General features: G+C 36.2%; 2 protein-coding genes and 1 long non-coding RNA gene across 6 annotated transcripts; 1 reads left to right on the top strand and 2 right to left on the bottom strand.

The window, feature by feature from the left end:
* Positions 1 to 883: 883 nt before the first annotated feature.
* Positions 884 to 5,026, bottom strand: LOC105459201 (NF-X1-type zinc finger protein NFXL1). Of its 2 annotated transcripts, none has more exons than XM_011705025.1 (5): positions 4,636 to 5,026; positions 4,082 to 4,354; positions 3,723 to 3,835; positions 1,938 to 3,624; positions 884 to 1,847 (listed from the first exon to the last, which is right to left on the bottom strand). In XM_011705025.1, the coding sequence occupies exons 2-5, from the start codon at positions 4,343 to 4,345 to the stop codon at positions 1,398 to 1,400; spliced, it is 2,514 nt and encodes an 837-aa protein (XP_011703327.1). In that variant the 5' UTR covers positions 4,346 to 4,354; positions 4,636 to 5,026; the 3' UTR covers positions 884 to 1,397. The 2 variants fall into 2 exon arrangements, with proteins under 2 accessions (XP_011703327.1, XP_011703326.1); XM_011705024.1 differs by having other exon boundaries at positions 4,797 to 5,026.
* On the top strand, positions 4,968 to 5,610 carry LOC105459203. Its single transcript, XR_975648.1, has 2 exons — positions 4,968 to 5,056; positions 5,339 to 5,610. It is a non-coding gene; the product is annotated as an uncharacterized LOC105459203 (long non-coding RNA).
* Positions 5,611 to 7,204: 1,594 nt separating this feature from the next.
* Positions 7,205 to 11,876, bottom strand: LOC105459200 (neuroligin-4, X-linked). 3 transcript variants are annotated; one of them, XM_011705022.1, is made up of 13 exons: positions 11,611 to 11,876; positions 10,797 to 11,086; positions 10,573 to 10,702; positions 10,341 to 10,494; positions 10,048 to 10,225; positions 9,383 to 9,789; positions 9,050 to 9,240; positions 8,771 to 8,957; positions 8,588 to 8,693; positions 8,319 to 8,514; positions 8,128 to 8,243; positions 7,894 to 7,922; positions 7,533 to 7,666 (listed from the first exon to the last, which is right to left on the bottom strand). In XM_011705022.1, the coding sequence occupies exons 1-13, from the start codon at positions 11,872 to 11,874 to the stop codon at positions 7,632 to 7,634; spliced, it is 2,283 nt and encodes a 760-aa protein (XP_011703324.1). In that variant the 5' UTR covers positions 11,875 to 11,876; the 3' UTR covers positions 7,533 to 7,631. The 3 variants fall into 3 exon arrangements, with proteins under 3 accessions (XP_011703323.1, XP_011703324.1, XP_011703325.1); XM_011705021.1 differs by lacking the exon at positions 7,894 to 7,922 and having other exon boundaries at positions 7,205 to 7,666; XM_011705023.1 differs by lacking the exon at positions 7,894 to 7,922 and having other exon boundaries at positions 7,584 to 7,666; positions 8,118 to 8,243.
* Between the last annotated feature and the right edge of the window lie 7,485 nt (positions 11,877 to 19,361).

Raw genomic sequence — 19,361 nt, 5'->3', positions numbered from 1 at the left:
CCATTCTCCTCGTACATTCGACTTTCGCTTCGATTTTTATTTCCGCCAGGACTTTACAATTTCTATCTCCGGAGGAACGCACCCAAGAAAATTGTATCGCACTTTTCGTCTCTCTCCCCTTTCCCCGCATCGAATCATATACATATCAGCTGTTTTGTTTCAAGCGTAAATACAGAGATATAGGACAGCTACAAGAAACACAGAGATAAACTCTGTTTATTTCCACTCTATTTCTCTTTTCGTTCTTTTTCTAGATTTGTTCCAATATCTATTCCTTATTGATTCGTGATACGTTGCATTTTTTGAAATCAAAATAAAAACAAAAAAAATTGAGAAAAAAAAGGAATAGAAAGTTTATCTGCAAAAAGGAAGTTTTTTTCAAAACCTAAAGTATAACGTTTTGTTTCGAATACGAGAAATTCAACAATATTAATTCGTGAAAGTTCTGTATCATTTTTCCCATTCATGTCGCCGCCTTTTTTTATTCATCTCTCTGTTTTTTTCTAATATATATCACAAACTTTGACTTGCAAAAAGAAATTGGAAAACGTTGTTCTAATCTGTTTTAATTCTTTTCAAAGCTTCATAAAAAAATGGATGAGATTCTAAAATACAATGCAGAGAGTGCACTTACAAATTAGATCTAAAATTTCTCCAAGTAAGTAATTTAAATCAGATCAAGAATTGCAGTGAAAGAAGAAAACATGGGAAATATAAAGGATATTATACAATCCAATTTTTTTCTTGCCACATTTTTCAATTTTATTATCAGAGCTATTCCTAAATATTTCACAAATGTTTATCGTGTCTCTCCTTTTTACAAAAATGCAAAATTTTAAATTGTTTAAATTGTCTTTGGAATACAAAAATCTTCCTATTTTAGTTGTCGTTATTTAACTTTTATTCTATTCTTCACGTTTCCATGCAATGCGTTGCGTATAATATTTTTTCCACGTAAATTGTAATGTAGTAATTTCCACATTATATTATAATGACGTACAGTTATCATTTAAAAAGTTATATGTTTAATGTTAAATTACTACTTAATAGATACAATTTGCATTAAAATAATTTTAAAATATTTAGGACTTTGTCATATGTGTCATTTTAATGTACCACAAGATTATTATAAGAGCACTGAAGTTACAAATCCTTTCAAACATCGGAAAGTGAAAGTTCCTCCGAGTGATTACTAGGCCTTATATCAATGATTATAAATATACATACATATATAAAGACTACAATTGCACGACTATTTCTATTAGCGATAAAATTAGATAAATGGAATCATACTTATTACAGCAATATCCGTATAAGCGTCGATACATCACAATCTTTTAGTTATCAGTAATAATTATTATCGTACATAGTCACAAATCTGAGATCAGTTTATAGAATCAGCTCAACCCAGGTATACTTAAGTCAGGAGCGGTCATATAAACTATCATTATTCCTATAATGCTTACGATAATCGCTAAAATCCACGCGCTGCGATACTTGTTCCTCGCGTTTTCCTTGAACTGTTTCGAATTCTCGTACTTGTCTTTCCTCTTTCGTCGCGGCTTGAACTTCTTCTCGAATTTCTCGATCTCTTCCCGATTGCGCAGCTCCTCCTCTTCCAGCTTCTTCGCTATCATAGCTTCTTGGGCTTCTTTTCTCTCATTCTTCAATGACTCGCATACGCTGTCGCACTCCACGGTAAAATGCTCCTTTTGAAGATGCGAACAAAGAAAGTCCTTCTTGATCCGCTTACACTTACACCATAATCTGACTTTCTTGTTGCAGCCCTCCCCGCCTTTGCATTCCCCTGGATGGCAATCATTGACGCAACGGTGGCCGCATGCATACTGAATCAAAGAAACAAATTACGCTTCGTTTAGATAAAAAAAAAACCAAAGAATTTATACATATTTCACTGAACATATTTGTATAGTTACATTTTTTGGGCATTGGTTTCCGCATTTGAGTAACTCATCCCGTTCCTTGCTCGTTGCAGACGTCAAGTTGACGCAGTGCCGGTAAAGGGTGCTGATACCGCAATGGCAGGAGACTCGTACCAATTGCTTGCACGGTTTACACGGGGCCGGGTGACAAGGTCGCGGGCACGTGTGCGCGCAACCTGGCGGTCGTGCGAAACTGCACTCCCTCTCGCACTCCGTGCACGGAGCGCCGTTGTTGGACTCGTCGCCGGACGTCTGTAGCTTGTGACAGGTCAGCTCGCAGGTGTGATTCTTGCACGGTAATAGCTGGCCGCAAGGTCTGCCGCAGGAGCTCGGTTTCGACATGTGACACGGCCAAGGGCGCGTCTCGTGACCGCCGAGGCAGGTCACAGGCACGGAAACCTCGCACGGCGGACACGGCAAGGTCTTCAGCTCCATGATGTCCTTCCCAGGTTTTTCCCAGGGCCCGACAGGCTGCGCCTTCACTCCGTTCGCGCGAATCTTCACCCAGACCTTCGTGTGGCAGGTGGCCGGGCAAGAGTGGCCGCATCTCTTGTGCGTCAGCGCGCAGACCTTTTTACACGGCGGACACGGGCCCTGATGACACTTGTGCGTCTCCCTCTTGCTGTGGTGGCAGATAGGTGGGATCTTGCACGACTTGTTGCACGGCGGTGGCCGGATTCTCTTCCTGGTGCCGCACGGCACCGTGATCCTGCTGCCGCCGCATCGGCACTGTATAACGTCCGTTCTGGTGCACGGATAGCAGGGACCGCTGTGGCAAGGCGCGGCGCATTTGTGCTTGCGGCAGTTGAGCGCGTTCTCGCACGTTTTCTCACAGGGATTGGACGTGTTCCTCGATATGCAATCGCAGCACTTCCTGTTGCACAGATGTCTACCGCACAAGCGCATCTGCATGCATTTCTTGTTGCAGTGGAACTCCTTCGCGCAGGCGATCTCCTTCGTGTAACTGCCGCATCGGCACGCCTTCGTTACGACCTCTAAGCACTGGCCGCACCGATCGGTGTGACATCTCATGTTGCAGAAGTGCGAGCCGCATTCCAACAACTTGCCGCACGTATCACCGCACGTCGGCACCTGTTGCCGCTTGCAGGAAACATCGTACCGTTTTTTCCCGCAAGGACAGCATCTGTTCTTCTCCAGGGGACAGTTGCCGCAATCGCCTGGTAGATGACAAGTGCTCTCGCAGCTGTGTACGTTGCAAGAGAATCTCCTGTTGCAAGGTTTCTCGCAAATCCACGTGCCCTCGCAGCACTTCCCTACTCTCTCGTTACTCTTGCAACGGCATTTCAACAATACTGTCTCTACGCAAGGGCTGCATTCTCCGGTGTGACACAGGCTGTTACAAGTGTGCGGGCAAGATTCGTATTTTCGGTTGCATACAGTTCCACAGCTCCAATTTTTGGCGTTGCAACGTCGCGGTTGCGCCGGCAGCTTGCCGCAGTAACATTTAACCGACACCATCTTGGCGCAGGGCGGACACGGACCGGGATGGCAGAGCAGCACGCACTTGTGACCGCATTCTGGTTGCAGGAGCTTGCCGCAGGCCTCGCCGCAGGAATGCGGAATAACCCACGGCTGATACAGAGGATCCGCGGTCTTTTTGCAGAAGCACTTGTACGATCTTGGAATCTGATCCTGGTCGTAATCCATACGGCATTTTGGACTGCAATATGTGCATTTTTTCCGTTTAATTAGAGATTCTATTAGAGGGATTGCGCTTTTCATATGGAACTCTATTTTAAAGTAATGGCAGATATATACCATGCCCAGATCGGTGTGATTCCTTTAGCCCGTTTGTAGCTCAAACTGTCGTTGATCCAGTGCAGGATGCAGGACATGTGTAGAAATGCGTAGCATTTGTCGCAGTTCCATATCTGCATAGAAAAAAAATAGAGAAATGACAATAAACTACTTCAGAGTTTTCAATTGCATTTATAAAATTTAAAAATGGTTCTGTTCTTATTTAGATACCAATACTTATACTAAATTAGAGAGAACTTAGTAGAAAATAATATCTGACCTTGCATACAATATTTAAAAATACATTAACGATGCATTGAGATATCAGAATAGAGTAATACTGTACTACGACGTTAATATATCATATTACGTAAACATACCGGATCTATCTTCTTGACAGTTGATATACATATTAAACAAACAGCGCTGCTGGTTTGAAAGGAATTAACCAAGTACGATATCACTTTCTCCGCATCTGTGCTCTGTCCCTGGTACGCCGACAATACTTTGCCCACCACATTTTGGACCTCTTCTTCATTTGTCTCATCTTCCTCTTCGCTAGACGAATTCAACGATGCGTTGGCTTCCAAGTGCCTTTCGATAGACAGTTTATTCTGTGCTTGAGCCCTTTTAAATTTCTGCATCTTGAAACTCTAAAATTTTATATTATAAATTAGTGACAAATTCAAAACTTGATTATAAAGATGAGTTAATGCTAAATCATACATGTATGTACAAGTTTCAAATCTAATAATTTTATTTGAAAAAGCAAATAGAAAAATAATTTTAATATGTATGTAAGCATAGTAGACATCTCATCTTCAGCAGTCAATAACGAAAACGTACGTGTATTGTTTCTGCCGCAATTAACCAAAGTACTTATTTATCTCACAAGTTGATACATAATTTTTATTAAGATCTACCAAAAATATACCTAGAGTTGCATACTAGATTCGTTTTATCACAAAATTATCATCGAATCTGACATTTCGCTGGAATAGCTAGTGTTTAACCGGCAAGATACTCTGATTTTTGTCAACAGGAGGAGAGAGTGATTACAGATGATTTGATAATTTGGTCTTGGTCTACAATTACCGATTTTTCTTCGTTTGTGTCGATTTTAGCTAATCATAACTGATCACCAGCTATCAAACTATCTTCGAGATAATTTTTTACGACTGTATGTATGTACATACATACAATTTTACCACGTATACACATTACACACTGGTTAAGCTACGACAGTAAAAGCGTCGGCATCTTTGACATTGAGGTTATGAAACACATGACCTACCGCCATAGCTTTGTTTGAAAAAAGCGCCAAGTTTCAAAAAGTATTTCGGGATTTTCGTCACGTAATTAATTGTTTTGATGCTAATAATAAGCGTCAGCATAATGTAGATATGGAATCGTAGTCATAGGTCCATTTTTACCAATGTAGATTAACTTTAATCTCGGTTTAATTTATTCTTTACCTTCTTCTAATTTTTTAGAACTAGAAAAAGGCAAAAATTAAGTTAAACCAAGATTAAAGTTAATCTACATTAATAGAAATGAACATAAGAAATATATCCTTAAGAAAAATATAAAAATATCAAGTTATACAGAATATAAAAAAGTTCAATATTTATAACTAGATACATACATGTATACGGAAGAGCAGCAAGATGTAAAAAAAGAAATGTATCGCCGCAGAACCTCATCATGGTGAAAATTGGTGCAAAATTTCCAAAAATATAGCAAATTGGTGTTTGAGTATAGATCAAATCTTAAATGCAAAAGAATTACCCATTCCTATATAAAAATTATTGTGACAAATCAGAGCTTAACTATCATATGTAACTATCATAAACTTAGCTATATGTAAGTTTGTGAATAAATCTGAATAAACTTCACTGGATTCTATATTTTTATTTTTTGTATCACTTTAAACGTTTTGATTTTTCCAGTTGTATCAATTGGATAGTTTTAAACAGCTTTAAATATCTATGATTTGATTTTCTTTAGAAAACTTTTTTCATGGTTCGAATATTCTATTCTAGATTTTATAATTCTGTAAATAACAACTTTGAACAGATCTTAAAATTATATAACAGAATTTTTAAAAAATAAAATTCTAGGGATTCTACGGTTTTGTAAATGACGAATCGTATTGTGCAAAATATTGTAATATAACTTCATAACATATACAATGAAATTTTATTGACAAGGTCCTTTATAAAATCTTAAGGCACTATTCTTACGTGCTTAGAAATTACATTTACACATGCTAAATCGGGTTTGCACAATTTGTAAATCACAAATCGCTGAACGTTACTGCGAATGTGTGTACGTATGTGAATGTGTGTGTAACATTAATCTCAAAAGTGTCAGACTTACATTTACATTACAACTTCGTTAGCAATGAGATCGTTAATGCTAAAGCTACACTTGATATGCAGAAATGTTAAACGTATACACATATAAGTTGCAACGTGCGAAGTAAATTTGTGAGCTTAACATAATTTGAATTTCGTAACAAGTAAGGCACTTAAACTACGTCTGATCGTAGACACCGAACGAAACATTTAATATATAATAAATCAACATACAATAAATCAAGGAATGTTGCATTTGAAACCTGCAAATGTCGCCAAGTATGCTACATCAATACATTATCTAATATCTAGTGTATAGTAAATATATTAAACATTCAAAAACATATATATACTGTAGTTACATGTGCGTAATTATTTTTAAAAAGGCAGACTATCTAAATCAAAATAAACATCTATTTGTGTTTGCATTTTTCTTCTTTATCCACAGATATTGAGCTAATTTACACAATTTGATTTTATGTTTTACAAAAGTACCAACTCTGTAAAGTAATATAAAATGTTTCATAATGTCCATATATATATATACTATATATATACATAATATAAAATATCTAAAATGTTATTTTTCATTTATGTAACAATTATTTTGTTCTTATGGACGGATACAAAGTAAAGCCACTAGTAAGAATTATTATATAATCGCGTAATTTATAAAAAAAATCTATATTTTACAGTAAGAAGTATCAAGATATAAAATTCTTGAATTATTAACTTAATATGATCTTATATGCATAATGGCATTGTCGTGTGATTATGCTATCAAGATAAGACTAATAATGTTTGATTTGCGAACACATTCATGTGTATAAATATCGTTGTTATTAAAAAATGTATGTTCTTCAGCAATTTAACTCAAAAAGAGTAAATTCAATGTACTTAATAATGAATAAATTTTCGTATTATTCAATGTACTTAATAACGAATACATTTTCGTATCATAATAAACGGTTCAAAATATTATATAAGCAATATTATATCAATTTATAAAATTGTCTCAATTATTGTCCGTATATATATGTATATACTGCACTTATTATTTTATATAATTTTTCAAAATTGTAATACAAATTTTTTAAATTTTACTTTAATAATTTATGGCATTTTTTTTAACAATTTCGTCATCTTTTAAGAGCAATTAATGCATTTAAAAACCTAAGTATAAAAAAATAAATATAAAAAGATTGTCAATTTTTTGTATAATGGTAACTTAAGTATTAAACAGCTGTTTGTGGTACTCCCTGTACTAAAAGTGTCTTGCTTTTAGCTTTCGGCAGTGCGGATTGACTCATTGTCTTTGCCATTTTAGGCTGACCATTAGGCGAGCTCGTGACAAAACCTTCTGATCTCATATCTTTCAACGAGACATTAGAATTGCTACGTAATGAGGGTGTAGAACTGAATTTTCTGTTATGTGCTAAACGTTCTTGTAACCTTGTCTCATTTTGACGCGGTATTCTAGCCTTTACTGGTACATCGCGATACTCGTATATATTTTCTTTAGATGAGCGGGTTAAATTCTCGATTCCCTCGGAGTGCTCATCGTCTCGTACCATCAGGATGTCTCCGCTATAGTAGTGATCGGACTGTCTGTGGAGAAAATGATACAGAAGAACATTATACATACGATAGAAAAGAAATGTATAAAATCTAAGTAAAAGTTAAATCAATAATTTAATCACTTATTTAATTTGAACCTTTTTTTCCTGTAAATTATATAATATATATAAAATAATATGTGCAACTAATAAAGCACTAATATGTGATAGGCAAAATTTATTGTGCAAAATTGTGCATAAAGTATTTTCTATAAATACCTGCACGTGTCCTAGTTGCCTTCGTTTTGCTAATTGTAAGCAGGAATAAAGTTAATTTAGCAATTTATATTTAGAAATGGTTATGTGAAAAGTAAGAAAGAGAAACCGTATCTCCCGCAACGATTGTGTCAATAAAACTAGAACCAGTTTTTGCATGCGCTACCGTTCGGTACAGCAGGTGCCACCGAGTTAAGCTGTAGTCACATGGATTTGGTTCTGTTTACCTTTTCTTACCTTTTGGCATTACGCCAAAGCATACAACACACCACAGAAAGCACAAGTAGCAGCAGGCTCGCCGTCGACATCGACCAAAACGCGATTTGCAGTGGCTCTTTAGGTTCCCACCAATACTGTACAAATTGAATACAATTAATATAATTCAATAAGAATACATGAAATATGTATACTATATAACAATATCTTACTTCGGTAACGGGAGGATATGTAGGGACAAGATAACCGATAACAGTTGGCAAATACATGGACCAGAATGCGCTCTCGGTTTGACGATAATTTATTTCAATGGAGCTGTTGAATGTCGTATTGATATTGAGGTATCGCAACTGTCCATGACGCGCGAGATCAAAGTGCAATCCCAAGATTTGTGAAGGCGTTGGATTTCTAGAATGAAATTAAATTGTTTTTTTTTCACCTTATCGTACAAGCAAACAGCTTAGCGTTATTAGATACATACCCGTATTTTGCAAAATTGGAGTACGCTTTCATGAAAAAGTGGCTCATGTTACGATCATTATCGGTCCATACATCTCGATTTAATCTCCATTTTTGCGGGAAGAATTCTACGTTAATTAATATCTATTAATAGAAGCTGTGCGTTTAATGTGTTTTTAAATTAAAGATATTTGGAAGAACATACCAACGTCCATGAACGGTGCTCCTGTTAGCCATAGAAGTTCGGTATCATGGGGTACCCTAGCCCAGTGTGGCGAGTAGATTGCTTCTATCGAGGTATTTAAGACATAGAGATACGTCGGTACGTGTCTCTCTACCAATAATTTTGCTATTTTATCATATGGTGCGACATAGTGAAAGTCTGATAAGAGCTGAAAATATTAATAACAATTAAAGTCAATAATTTTACATGAAATTTAATTCCACTTTCCATCACTTAACACCACTTTCATACACTACCTACATTTATATACTGATCACGTATATGCGTGACATTTAATGGATCCGGCCAATACGTATACATATATTTTATCGCCTCAAAAATGCCTTGAGGATTCAGGGTGTAATTGTATTGAAGAACTAATTCCCAAATCCTTTGATCAAATACCTCAGGGGTTATTACGTATTGATTCCTTTGTAATGTAACATTATTTTCTGTAAAACAAATAAGAACATAATATACGCTGCATATAATACAATTGCATCAAATAAACAATTAACTTACAGTAATAAAATTCGAAGAATATGTGAACATAATTAAATGAAAATGAGTGAGCGAATTAAATAGATGACATACTTATAATAAATGCCGCTTCCTGAGTCGTTACGCCAGCCATGTAAGACAAATCTTTCCTGTATCTGCGAGCTTTGATACTCTCTTCAGGCGTTTCCGTAAAAAAGCGCCAGTCCATCGCTCTCCAATCCTCGTACCAATCATCTTGAGGTACCGTAAAATTGAGATCCAACACAGGTGCCCATGGGAACATTCCGACGTGTGGTTTTAATTCAGAATTGCCTAACTCAAGGAAACTACGTCCATCCCTCAAGCATTGTACCAATTTCCAACTGCTCTCTATACTGCAACCGAGCATTTCTGCATAGACTCGGGATGTATTTTGTGCTCGGTACTTGTCTATTATTACCGCCCAATCGGCTAAGGCTGAACCCGATTGCGCTATCACTTTTGACACCATCTGCCGAGTTCTACAAGACAAAATATACATACGTTTAACACAAATGATATGTAAAATATACATAAAAATGAAATGCACACAAATCAGCGCGCAGTTTGTATGAACAAGAAATTTTTAAATGCACACAAAAATATTAAGGAAAATATTAGGCAATACGAAGAACTGCTTTGACTACCTATATAAATAAGATATTTCTCTTCCCTTATTTGTGATATTCACACATATCGATCGATTTTCAATTAATATATATAAGTGTCAATTTTTTTACCTCGGGGCAATCATTAATAATCCCGCACTTGCTGCTCCAGCACCTGGCCCAAAGAGCGTTATGGAATCAGGATCGCCGTTAAAGAAAGGTATATTGTCATAGACCCATTTCAGTGCCATAGCTTGATCAAGAATTCCATAGTTACCAGGACTATTCTCATCTGCAGTACTTAGAAAACCTAGAAATACAATGGAAAATATTAATTTTTTGCTAACTAATGATATACAATACTCTCCATAACTTTTTCTATACAAATACTTTTTTTCACAAACGTGTAGCATAAATGTACTTACCAAGAGCTCCAAGGCGATAGTTGATCGATACCACTACGACATCGTAGAAGGCAGCTAGTATATGAGCTGGGAACAAATTACTCGCCCCATGACTAAATTCACCGCCGTGTATGTAAAACATCACTGGATATTTATTCGCTAATCCAGAGCCGATCTATATATACAGTATATAATGTTGTTACTTAATTCATTTATTTTATTTTATTTCTTTTTTTGAACGTGGCATACTCACATAAGGTGTAAATACGTTTAGGTACAAACAATCTTCATCAACGTCCCGCACACCTTTCGTAGCACCAGTATATTCGCTAGGCTGAGGACAAGCTGGTCCCCAATCAACAGCTTGTAAAAGTGTCCACCCCCTAAATTGAAATAAATTATTTTCTTTATGTAAAACAATATTGTCAAACATTAAAAACAGTAAAAAAAGTAACTTGTAAAATATTTTTTGTTAACCTGTGAGGTCTAGGTGGTTTGAAACGACCTTCTCTGGTAGGTGGCATAGCATAAGGAATACCCAAGAACACATTAACAATTTTAGTAACTCTTTCCACTGCTATATTCCATGGTTTGTGCCTTGCAAACGGATCGTCATACAGTTGGACTCTAAATCCTTGAACTTGGCCATATTTTGTGTTCACAACTATGTCTCTATCTCTAAAATTTTTAGAATCTGGTCTTTCTCTTCCTTGAAGATCTTCGCGCCAACCAGCTAATATTCCTGGCAGTGGAAGCCTTTCTGTGGTCTGTTTAATATAACATAATATAATGTTTATATAATCTGTTTCCATTCAAATCTTTTATACATATTTTAAAACATAACTAATAAATGTATCTTTTTAAAGCTTTTATTATATTTAAAAAGTGTAATTGCATTTCTAATAAACTTCACAGTTTAATCTAGAATTTACTCAAAAATATAAATAAACAAATAATAAAACAATATGTATAAATAATATTTATTATTTTACTTAATAATCAGAACAATTTAAAAGCAACAAAGATGAAAATAACGTTAGTCAACACATAATGAATAAGAAATTATTTTTGTAACTTAAAATTATAATAAAATATCAAGCAAGTAATAATTTCAATCAAGTGTTACTTCAAGCTTTACGGTTTATGATTAATAATTATAGCGTAAATTAAGTGTGTTAATCCGGAGTAAAATGTAAACGAGCAAAATGTACTTTTTCATATAAATCCCAAAAAGCGTCTCAACTGTCATACGTGTTTATGTGATTGCGCCAGCACGAATTTTCTCACTTACTCCGTAACGATATCGATCCTCGGGTGCCCTCGTAGGTCCTCTGTAGATGGGATCCAGGTAGCCAGGCTGATAATAGCCGTACCGTCTACTATTGTGATAATAGGTCTTGTAGCCGTCTTGCGGCACGTACACTCCGTCGCGATTGTAGTAACGGCTGCCAGGCCGTACGTTGTCCTGGGCGAGGACGACGACGGCCGTGAGCAGCAGGTAGGAGACGCAACAGCGGACGACGCCGTACGCGCGTCCTCCACGCGCGTTGGCCATGTTCGGCGCGTGCGGGAGCACGCGAGAGCCGCTCTCACGCGGGCGCGCAGGTGTGGCCCGAGACTCGTCGCCGCCGCCGCCGCCGCCGCGCGTACGTCACGTCGGGACGGCACGCCGATTCGCTCTCCTCGGCGCCAACCTCGCGGCAAACGAGGAATAAACGAAAGCGAAAGTCGTCCACGCGGCCAACTTTTATCCGCTTGTCACTGGAAACGAGAGGTAGATCGATAAGCGTCGCCACACACCGAGATTACCGACGAGTATCGGCCATCGGGTGTCGCGTCGGTGGATGTCCCGCGGTGCGCGTCAACCGCGGGAATACACGGGAACACACGGGCGCGAGTGACTCGCGAGTTTCCGTCAGCGAAGCTCACTCGCGTCTCTCGATAAAACGTCGTCACGTCGTTGCGAAACGTTCCTTCGTTCGCCTTCGTCTCTCCAAGAGAGAGAGAGAGAGGAGCGTCCATACACACGACCGGCCAACACCCTATCACATCACACAGAGAGGCCCCCCTGTCACGCTCGCGCCGCGGTTACTCGCGTGGCACTTCAGGTGGCTTCGCCGTGCGCGCCGCGCGGTGCCCTTCTTCTCCCCGTTCACCGTCTCGTCCACCCGTCGATAATGCGAAATGTCACGATTGGTGCCGCGGGAGGCCCAAAGGTGGGGGTGGGATTGATAAACGGAGTTTGAAAGCGAAAGGCAACGCGCGCCGCGCGCTAGATAACTGGAAATTAAAACGCGATATAGCTTCGTCATCGAGACCTGGCGTCATTGAAATTGCGTCGACTTCCGTGATGATGGGTTAGCGTTAGAAATAATTGCGTAGCAAATATAAATATATATATATATATAGGTAGATGCGTTCAGTAATATTCGACACATATTCGAACGTAGCGGTATTTTTTTTTATTGAAAAATAAAGCGGTTTTTATTCTGTCGCGATTTAATCGAACATATTATTTCGCAATTTTCAAAGTTCGATAAGAATCTTGGATAGTTTTTGTACTTTTTTTCTAAATTTCAAATAAAAATTTAAATGGAACACAAATTAATTGAAATACAATATGGATATTTAATATTTATTTTATTTGCTTTTCGTATCCTTTTTCGTATCTCTAAAATCCCTTCTCTTATCTACTGCAGCTTAAAAATTGCTCACATTGTCTATTTCCACCATGTAGATTAACTTTAATCTCGGTTTAACTTACTCTTCATCTTTTTTTTAGTTCTAAAAATTCAAAAAAGATAAAGAGTAAGTTAAACCGAGATTAAAGTCAATTTTTATTGGTGGAAACGGGCAATAGAGTTTCCAGTCTTCAACAAAAAAAAAAACGCTATCACGTGTGATAATTGTCAGAAATTAAAAAAGTATCTTGTATTTATAACGCTTTTACACATTAACTACCATAGTACAATTAAGTAACTTTATCCCCGACACTATTTTTACATCAGTATATGTTATTTTAATATACTATTTAATTTTATTTATTTTTTTATTACAATAAAATTCTATTGTCCCTTCTCCAAAAAGCAACGAACAGCTAGCGTTTATTTACAAATTGCCAGCTGTGCATATTAATTCATATTCACACAGCAGTCAACGCATTAAATTAAATTACGTGGGATAAAAATTAACCTTGCGCGCATATTCAACAATAGAAGTGATAAATGTGCAAGAATACGCAGCAATGCGTAGAGACGTAATTTTATAGGGAACGAGACTTACGAACAACGCCAGTTTCTTAATTGAACGAAGAGACCGCAGCTGCTAGAAGAAACCACCGCCGCCGCGTTTACGGGGACCAGATGACGTGCGTCGATACGTCGATTGACTCATTCACGAATCACACTTTCCCGTTATCTCGTCGTGAGATTAGAATCGTCTGCGCGCGAATATCACGCGCGCGGGGCCGGTAATCGGCGCGAAAAATATGCAAGAGCCGCTGGGTGCTGGCTCGTGGACACTGTTCGCCGACAGTTAGGCGAAGAGTAGCCGGACCTCACTAAGCCGTAATAATAACGCCGTCGCGTGCACATACGTCGCCGTGATGGGCCGCCCACGCGCCCAACAGCAGGGGCCCATTGCGAAACGCACGATCGAGCGGATGTGCATGATCGCGGAAGAACAGGGATGCGGATGAAGGGGTAGGGTGGATGGCGATTGCTTATTGGACAAAGTTGCGTTTGAATTAATTGCGTTCTTCATATATAAAAAACCCTTGTAATGGATTAATTAAAAAATAAATAATAATACTATAATTAAGGGAGAGAGAGAGAGAGAGAGAGAGAGAGAGAGAGAGAGAGAGAGAGAGAGAGAGAGAGAGAAGCTTGAAAGTTACGTATATTTCTATATTACGTTAAATTACATTTAATATTTGATATTATATTTTTATATTGTACAATATTATATTTAATATGAATTTTAATGATATATTTCTTTGTAATAATTGATTAATATTCGCGTAAATTCAGTTTCTTAACCTTTTTTGAACAGTAATAAATACAAATAAATTCCTTCTAACTTCTGTTATTATCTTTTAAACTTGTTATTTTATAATGTTATTTTTTTCGCGATTAAGGTATTTTTAACCTGTGTTATATTAAGTTATATTTAATAGTTTTATGTTATATGCATGTATATTATGTAATATTATATTTATAATATTACAATTTTTACCGATATTTTATTTTATAATAATAGATATTTAATACTTGGGTGAATTAAATTTCTTGTAGAATGAAAACGATTTTTTATAATTTCACGTATTATTTTCTTTTTCGCGAATCAGGTCTAAATAGTACATAGAATAGTGTATGTAACTATATCGATAAATATACCGCGCTACAGAGCATCAAGATATTTTCCGGGCCACTTTATAAAAATTATACATTTTGTATAATTTCTTCATACCAAATTTTATGATTGTGATTATTGACGTAGAGGAACGATTTGCTTTTATGGAGAATATTTTACTGTTTCTGCTGTTTTTTCTGTACAGAAAATAGCGGAAATGAATGGAAATCACAGAGGAACAGATGACCTAGCTTGATTCCCCGTCCTTCCCCTTTGCCTACCGCATATTTTAATCTATGCACGCCCTTGCAAAAGAATGTCGTCGCGTGAACGGATGTGTATACCGCAATAAACGGTCGGCTCGTGCAGCTCCGCATTTATCAACAATAGCTTTAACGAGATGTTACGAGATTAGATATCGAAACCGCCGTGATGATGGTTAATAAGTATACGCACTGCACGAAACCACGCGTCTGCACTGCACATTTCATCCTGGATACGATTATTATAGGATATTAAGAAGAAAAGAAGGAAGGAAGATGCTCCTTGTTACTTTCGCTCGCACTTTAGATCCGCTTACTCCCGATCTACTCATTCTCGTGATTTTGACAAGAATCGCTCACTCTTTCAGACAAGATTCCAATCCTCACGTTTCTTGCCTTTTATCGTACATTTGCAATTCTTAATCAGCATATACTGTTATCGTTTCGGCGAATTTCAATCGCTTCTTGATGCGCGCTGCATGCCGCGCGTTTCTCAGTAACTTCCGACATTCCCTCAGATCTCTACCGCTCATTTATTCTCTCATTCATTCGTATACACTTTCAACATTCCCGTATTATTTAATCCGTTCGTTTGTAAATAAAATAGTATTTTAATTATGCAGTTTAATACAGCATATTTAATACAATTGAATCTTCGGAAATTTTTCGAATTTCCTGTTTTTTCTATAAGCGATTGTTCGCTTTGATTATTCATAAAGCCGACACTTGTCTTCGTCTTCGTATTTTCGTTTGAAGAAGAGAAGATTCTGGGTAACGCCGCAAACTCCACGACCCTCTACGTTGATCAGCAGCGATGGATGCGCGTGATTGGAATAAATTTATTTGCCATAGGGTTCATTATAGTTCGCCGATGTCGCGTCTTTTCTGCAGCTCACGCAAAACTGTCAAGCGGTTTTTATAAAATTGCTAATTCATTTTATTTCAAAATATAAAATGAAAGCTACTGCAACGTTCCTATGAATCATACATACCGCGACCGTGTGCGTCTTTATGACTCACGATTTTATCAGCTAAATTAAGTATTAATCGTTTGCCAGTGTGAATTGTGACTTGTGTCATAAGCGAAATGTAAGAAAGCGCGAACCGAGAGAGAGAGAAAGTTATTGTAAAAGTTGGAAGACTGTTAATTATAACATAAAAAACCGTTAAAGTGCAAAAAATTGAGATCGGTTCTTTCAAATAGGAAATGAAGTTATACATATAATAGAACCTAATAAAGTTTATATAATAGAATCTATTTTCACAGAGGGTTAAGTATTAAATTCTGCAAAAGAGTTATTAATGGAGAAACTTTCAACGTGAAAAATCTTCCATAAATTCTGCGAGAGATGGTCACTTATGAGAAAGTACTTCACCAAGTGCCGCGCCCATTTCCGTAATGCCCTGTAATAATCAATAGATACGTAGCAATAAGTTAATAATAATCAGGAACATGAATAATTCAAAGGCCGACCGAAAGACTGCATTAAGTACATCGAGTTTATAAGTTCTAGTTTATAGTGAATATTTCATCAGAAGCAAAGGAGGAATTGTAGGAATATTAAAGAGGAGAATTTCGATTGTACGATTTAATCGCAAAAATAAAACTTGCAAGAATTATGCAGAGTTTGTATTGCACTAATCTTATTAATGTACTAATTGACTTAATTAACACAGTTTGAATCGAATCGACATAACACAGAGTACTTACATAATTAGTGAAAATATTGATCATTATTTCTGTGAAAATCCTTCCTTTGATTATATTTGATCGCAATTAATTCGCGTACCAGGACCAATATCAATTATTTCATTCTCCAAGAAAATATTCCGAACATGTATGTGCAACCGATTTATCATGATAAAATTTCTCTATCAGATTTTAAAATTCATTAAACCGTAAAATAAAAATATTGATTGTATTTAAAGACGCGTATTACGAGGAAAGTGTTCGAAAGCCAATATAACGATACAAAGCGAATGCCCTTTCGCTCGTCCTACTCCCCCGCGCATAAGTTCTTCAATTTACAGTAATTGGTGAATTTATTACCGTTCCAGGCTCTCCTTCGCTCTCCTACGTCAGTATAGTGCCGGGGAAGAGTTAAATAGCTTTAATTACGGCGGCTTATCCTCTCTTAGAACCCGTCAAGCTGGAGCTCCCATTGTTATTGGACGAGATAAAATTTGTCAGATACCAGAGTTATAAAATAAGATAATAATGATTAAGCAAACTGCTTTACAGAAATTGGAAGAATAAGTCTATAAAATTTAAAAGGTCAATGTTATAAATGTAAAAGTCTAATTTGAAGAAACAGTCATCAAGAATAAAATCGAAAGATGAAAAGTAAAAAGTAATATTAAATACATAAATTCTCGTATTATATAATTAAAAAATATTTAATATTTAATTTCTTTAATAAGATTATTTATGACTATTTTTTTTAACATAAAGCAGGAAAAATTAATTACAAAAAACTTTCAAAAGAGACATCTTATACAATTTGAGAATAGATTGTGATTGAAGATGTTAAAGATGTTATATGTACGACACTTAAAATTAACAAATCGAACTTTTCTATCAAGCCACTTCATTCACGGTACTCTTTTTATTGTTACATTGATGCCAGTCCCGCGAGAATTTGCATTTCTATATCGAAATATTGGAATTAAGTACATAAACCAGTTTATCGTACTTAGTTTCTCAGGACATGGATAATCACGAACATGGTCACCCATGCATCGAATTTGCCTTTTTGTCAATTGAGTAAATTGTCGACTTGAACGATCATATATTCATGAAAAATCGATGTCAGGAATGTGCGCGTATATATAAAGCGATTCTCAAGGTGACCGACCACGTCCGACATTCGTCCGCGAAGTTGATCTAAATGTACGCCATTATGCTCGCTGTTCATGCCTCGTCGCGCGTACATCCCTTTTTTGTGGGAGCGTGGACATATACGGATGCTCTTTGAACTCGTGGGAATAAGACCCACCACTGCGTGCCAGGCACATGCGCCCGCGGCGTTTTATATATCTATTTACTTTATTTTTATCACTCGTAGACGGCGCGACGCGTGACGCTGACACGTAAATATACGGGCGCACGGCTAATGATGCGCGCGTTTAAGCTTAAGTATCTTAATTAAAGGTAATACGCGTGATGCTATTTCTAACAGCTTTCATTATAATACCCGTCTACTTTTCCGTCGCCCACCCCTCTCATTCACCATTTTGTGGATCCCGAATACGTTGCTCCATGAGGAAGATAAAAGTAGCGCTCGCTCAACAATTACCGTGAAAAGATTGAAATACATACATATGTATACTTATGTATCTAGATCACCGTTGTGATCACTTCATCGCGGCAACGCTTTACGATAACAACCAAATGCAAAGCACATACACACATAATTTGCATTTGATAAATTAATTATTAATTTATTTCAATTTTAAATCAAGGTCTAAAAATGACAACCTTGTTTCATATCGCTATTCTTTCTTTTTTTGTCATTAAAATCAGATATTGTTGTGAGATAAAAAAGTTTTGTAAGTAGGCGTTAATTATACATATGAAGGATGTAGACGTTATTTATAGTTAAAATATATTGCTACATTATATCATTTTACGATATTCCTGATACACGTACTTCATATCAGAATGTATGCGGTTTACGTAAAAAAATTCAACGTGATTATCACACTTTAGTTCCAAAAGTTACAGCTATGATTTATCTTATCAATTTCAACGTTTCATTACTCAGGTCATTCGTACCTGTTATCCTTATCCAAAGGCACAGTATGATAAGAAAAATACTACAAAGCAGATGAAAAAATTTCTTGATCAAAACTTAAGAACAGCGAACTACAATACTGAAAATATTATTCTCTATATCATCCATTTATAAAATAGAAAACATTTATTATAGTCAATAAATTGGATAACTAGATTAATATTGTTAAAAATAGTATATTTCTATTAATAATTGTATAACTTAGTTATGCTATGTATATAATTGTATAACTTAATTATTCTAAAATAATTTTCTAAATTATAGCAGCATTTTAAAAGGAAAAGAAAATTCAGAAATATAAAAAAAATATTTTAGAGATATCTTTATAAAGCATTTAATAAAATAAAATAATTATTTAAGATTAATAATGTAAAACAAAGCAAAGGAGAAAAAAATTAAATTATGTAATTAAAATTATAATACATAATTAAGCGTAATATTGCAAATGTTCGATTCCTCTTTCTTCTCGGATAAACTTCTTATAAATAAGTAATTTATACTTTCTGTATTCAAAAGTATTTAATTATAAAAAAATCGACCATATTTTATTGACGTACCTGATTGTATAAAAAAGCAAAACCGAAAGTCAACGTTCTCTGCGCTTGAAAAAAAATTAAAGTATATTACACGTAAAG

Source organism: Wasmannia auropunctata, unplaced genomic scaffold (assembly GCF_000956235.1).
Source record: "Wasmannia auropunctata unplaced genomic scaffold, wasmannia.A_1.0 LD334204.1, whole genome shotgun sequence".
NCBI lineage: Eukaryota > Metazoa > Arthropoda > Insecta > Hymenoptera > Formicidae > Wasmannia > Wasmannia auropunctata.
This window is presented reverse-complemented; position numbering and strand designations above follow the sequence as displayed.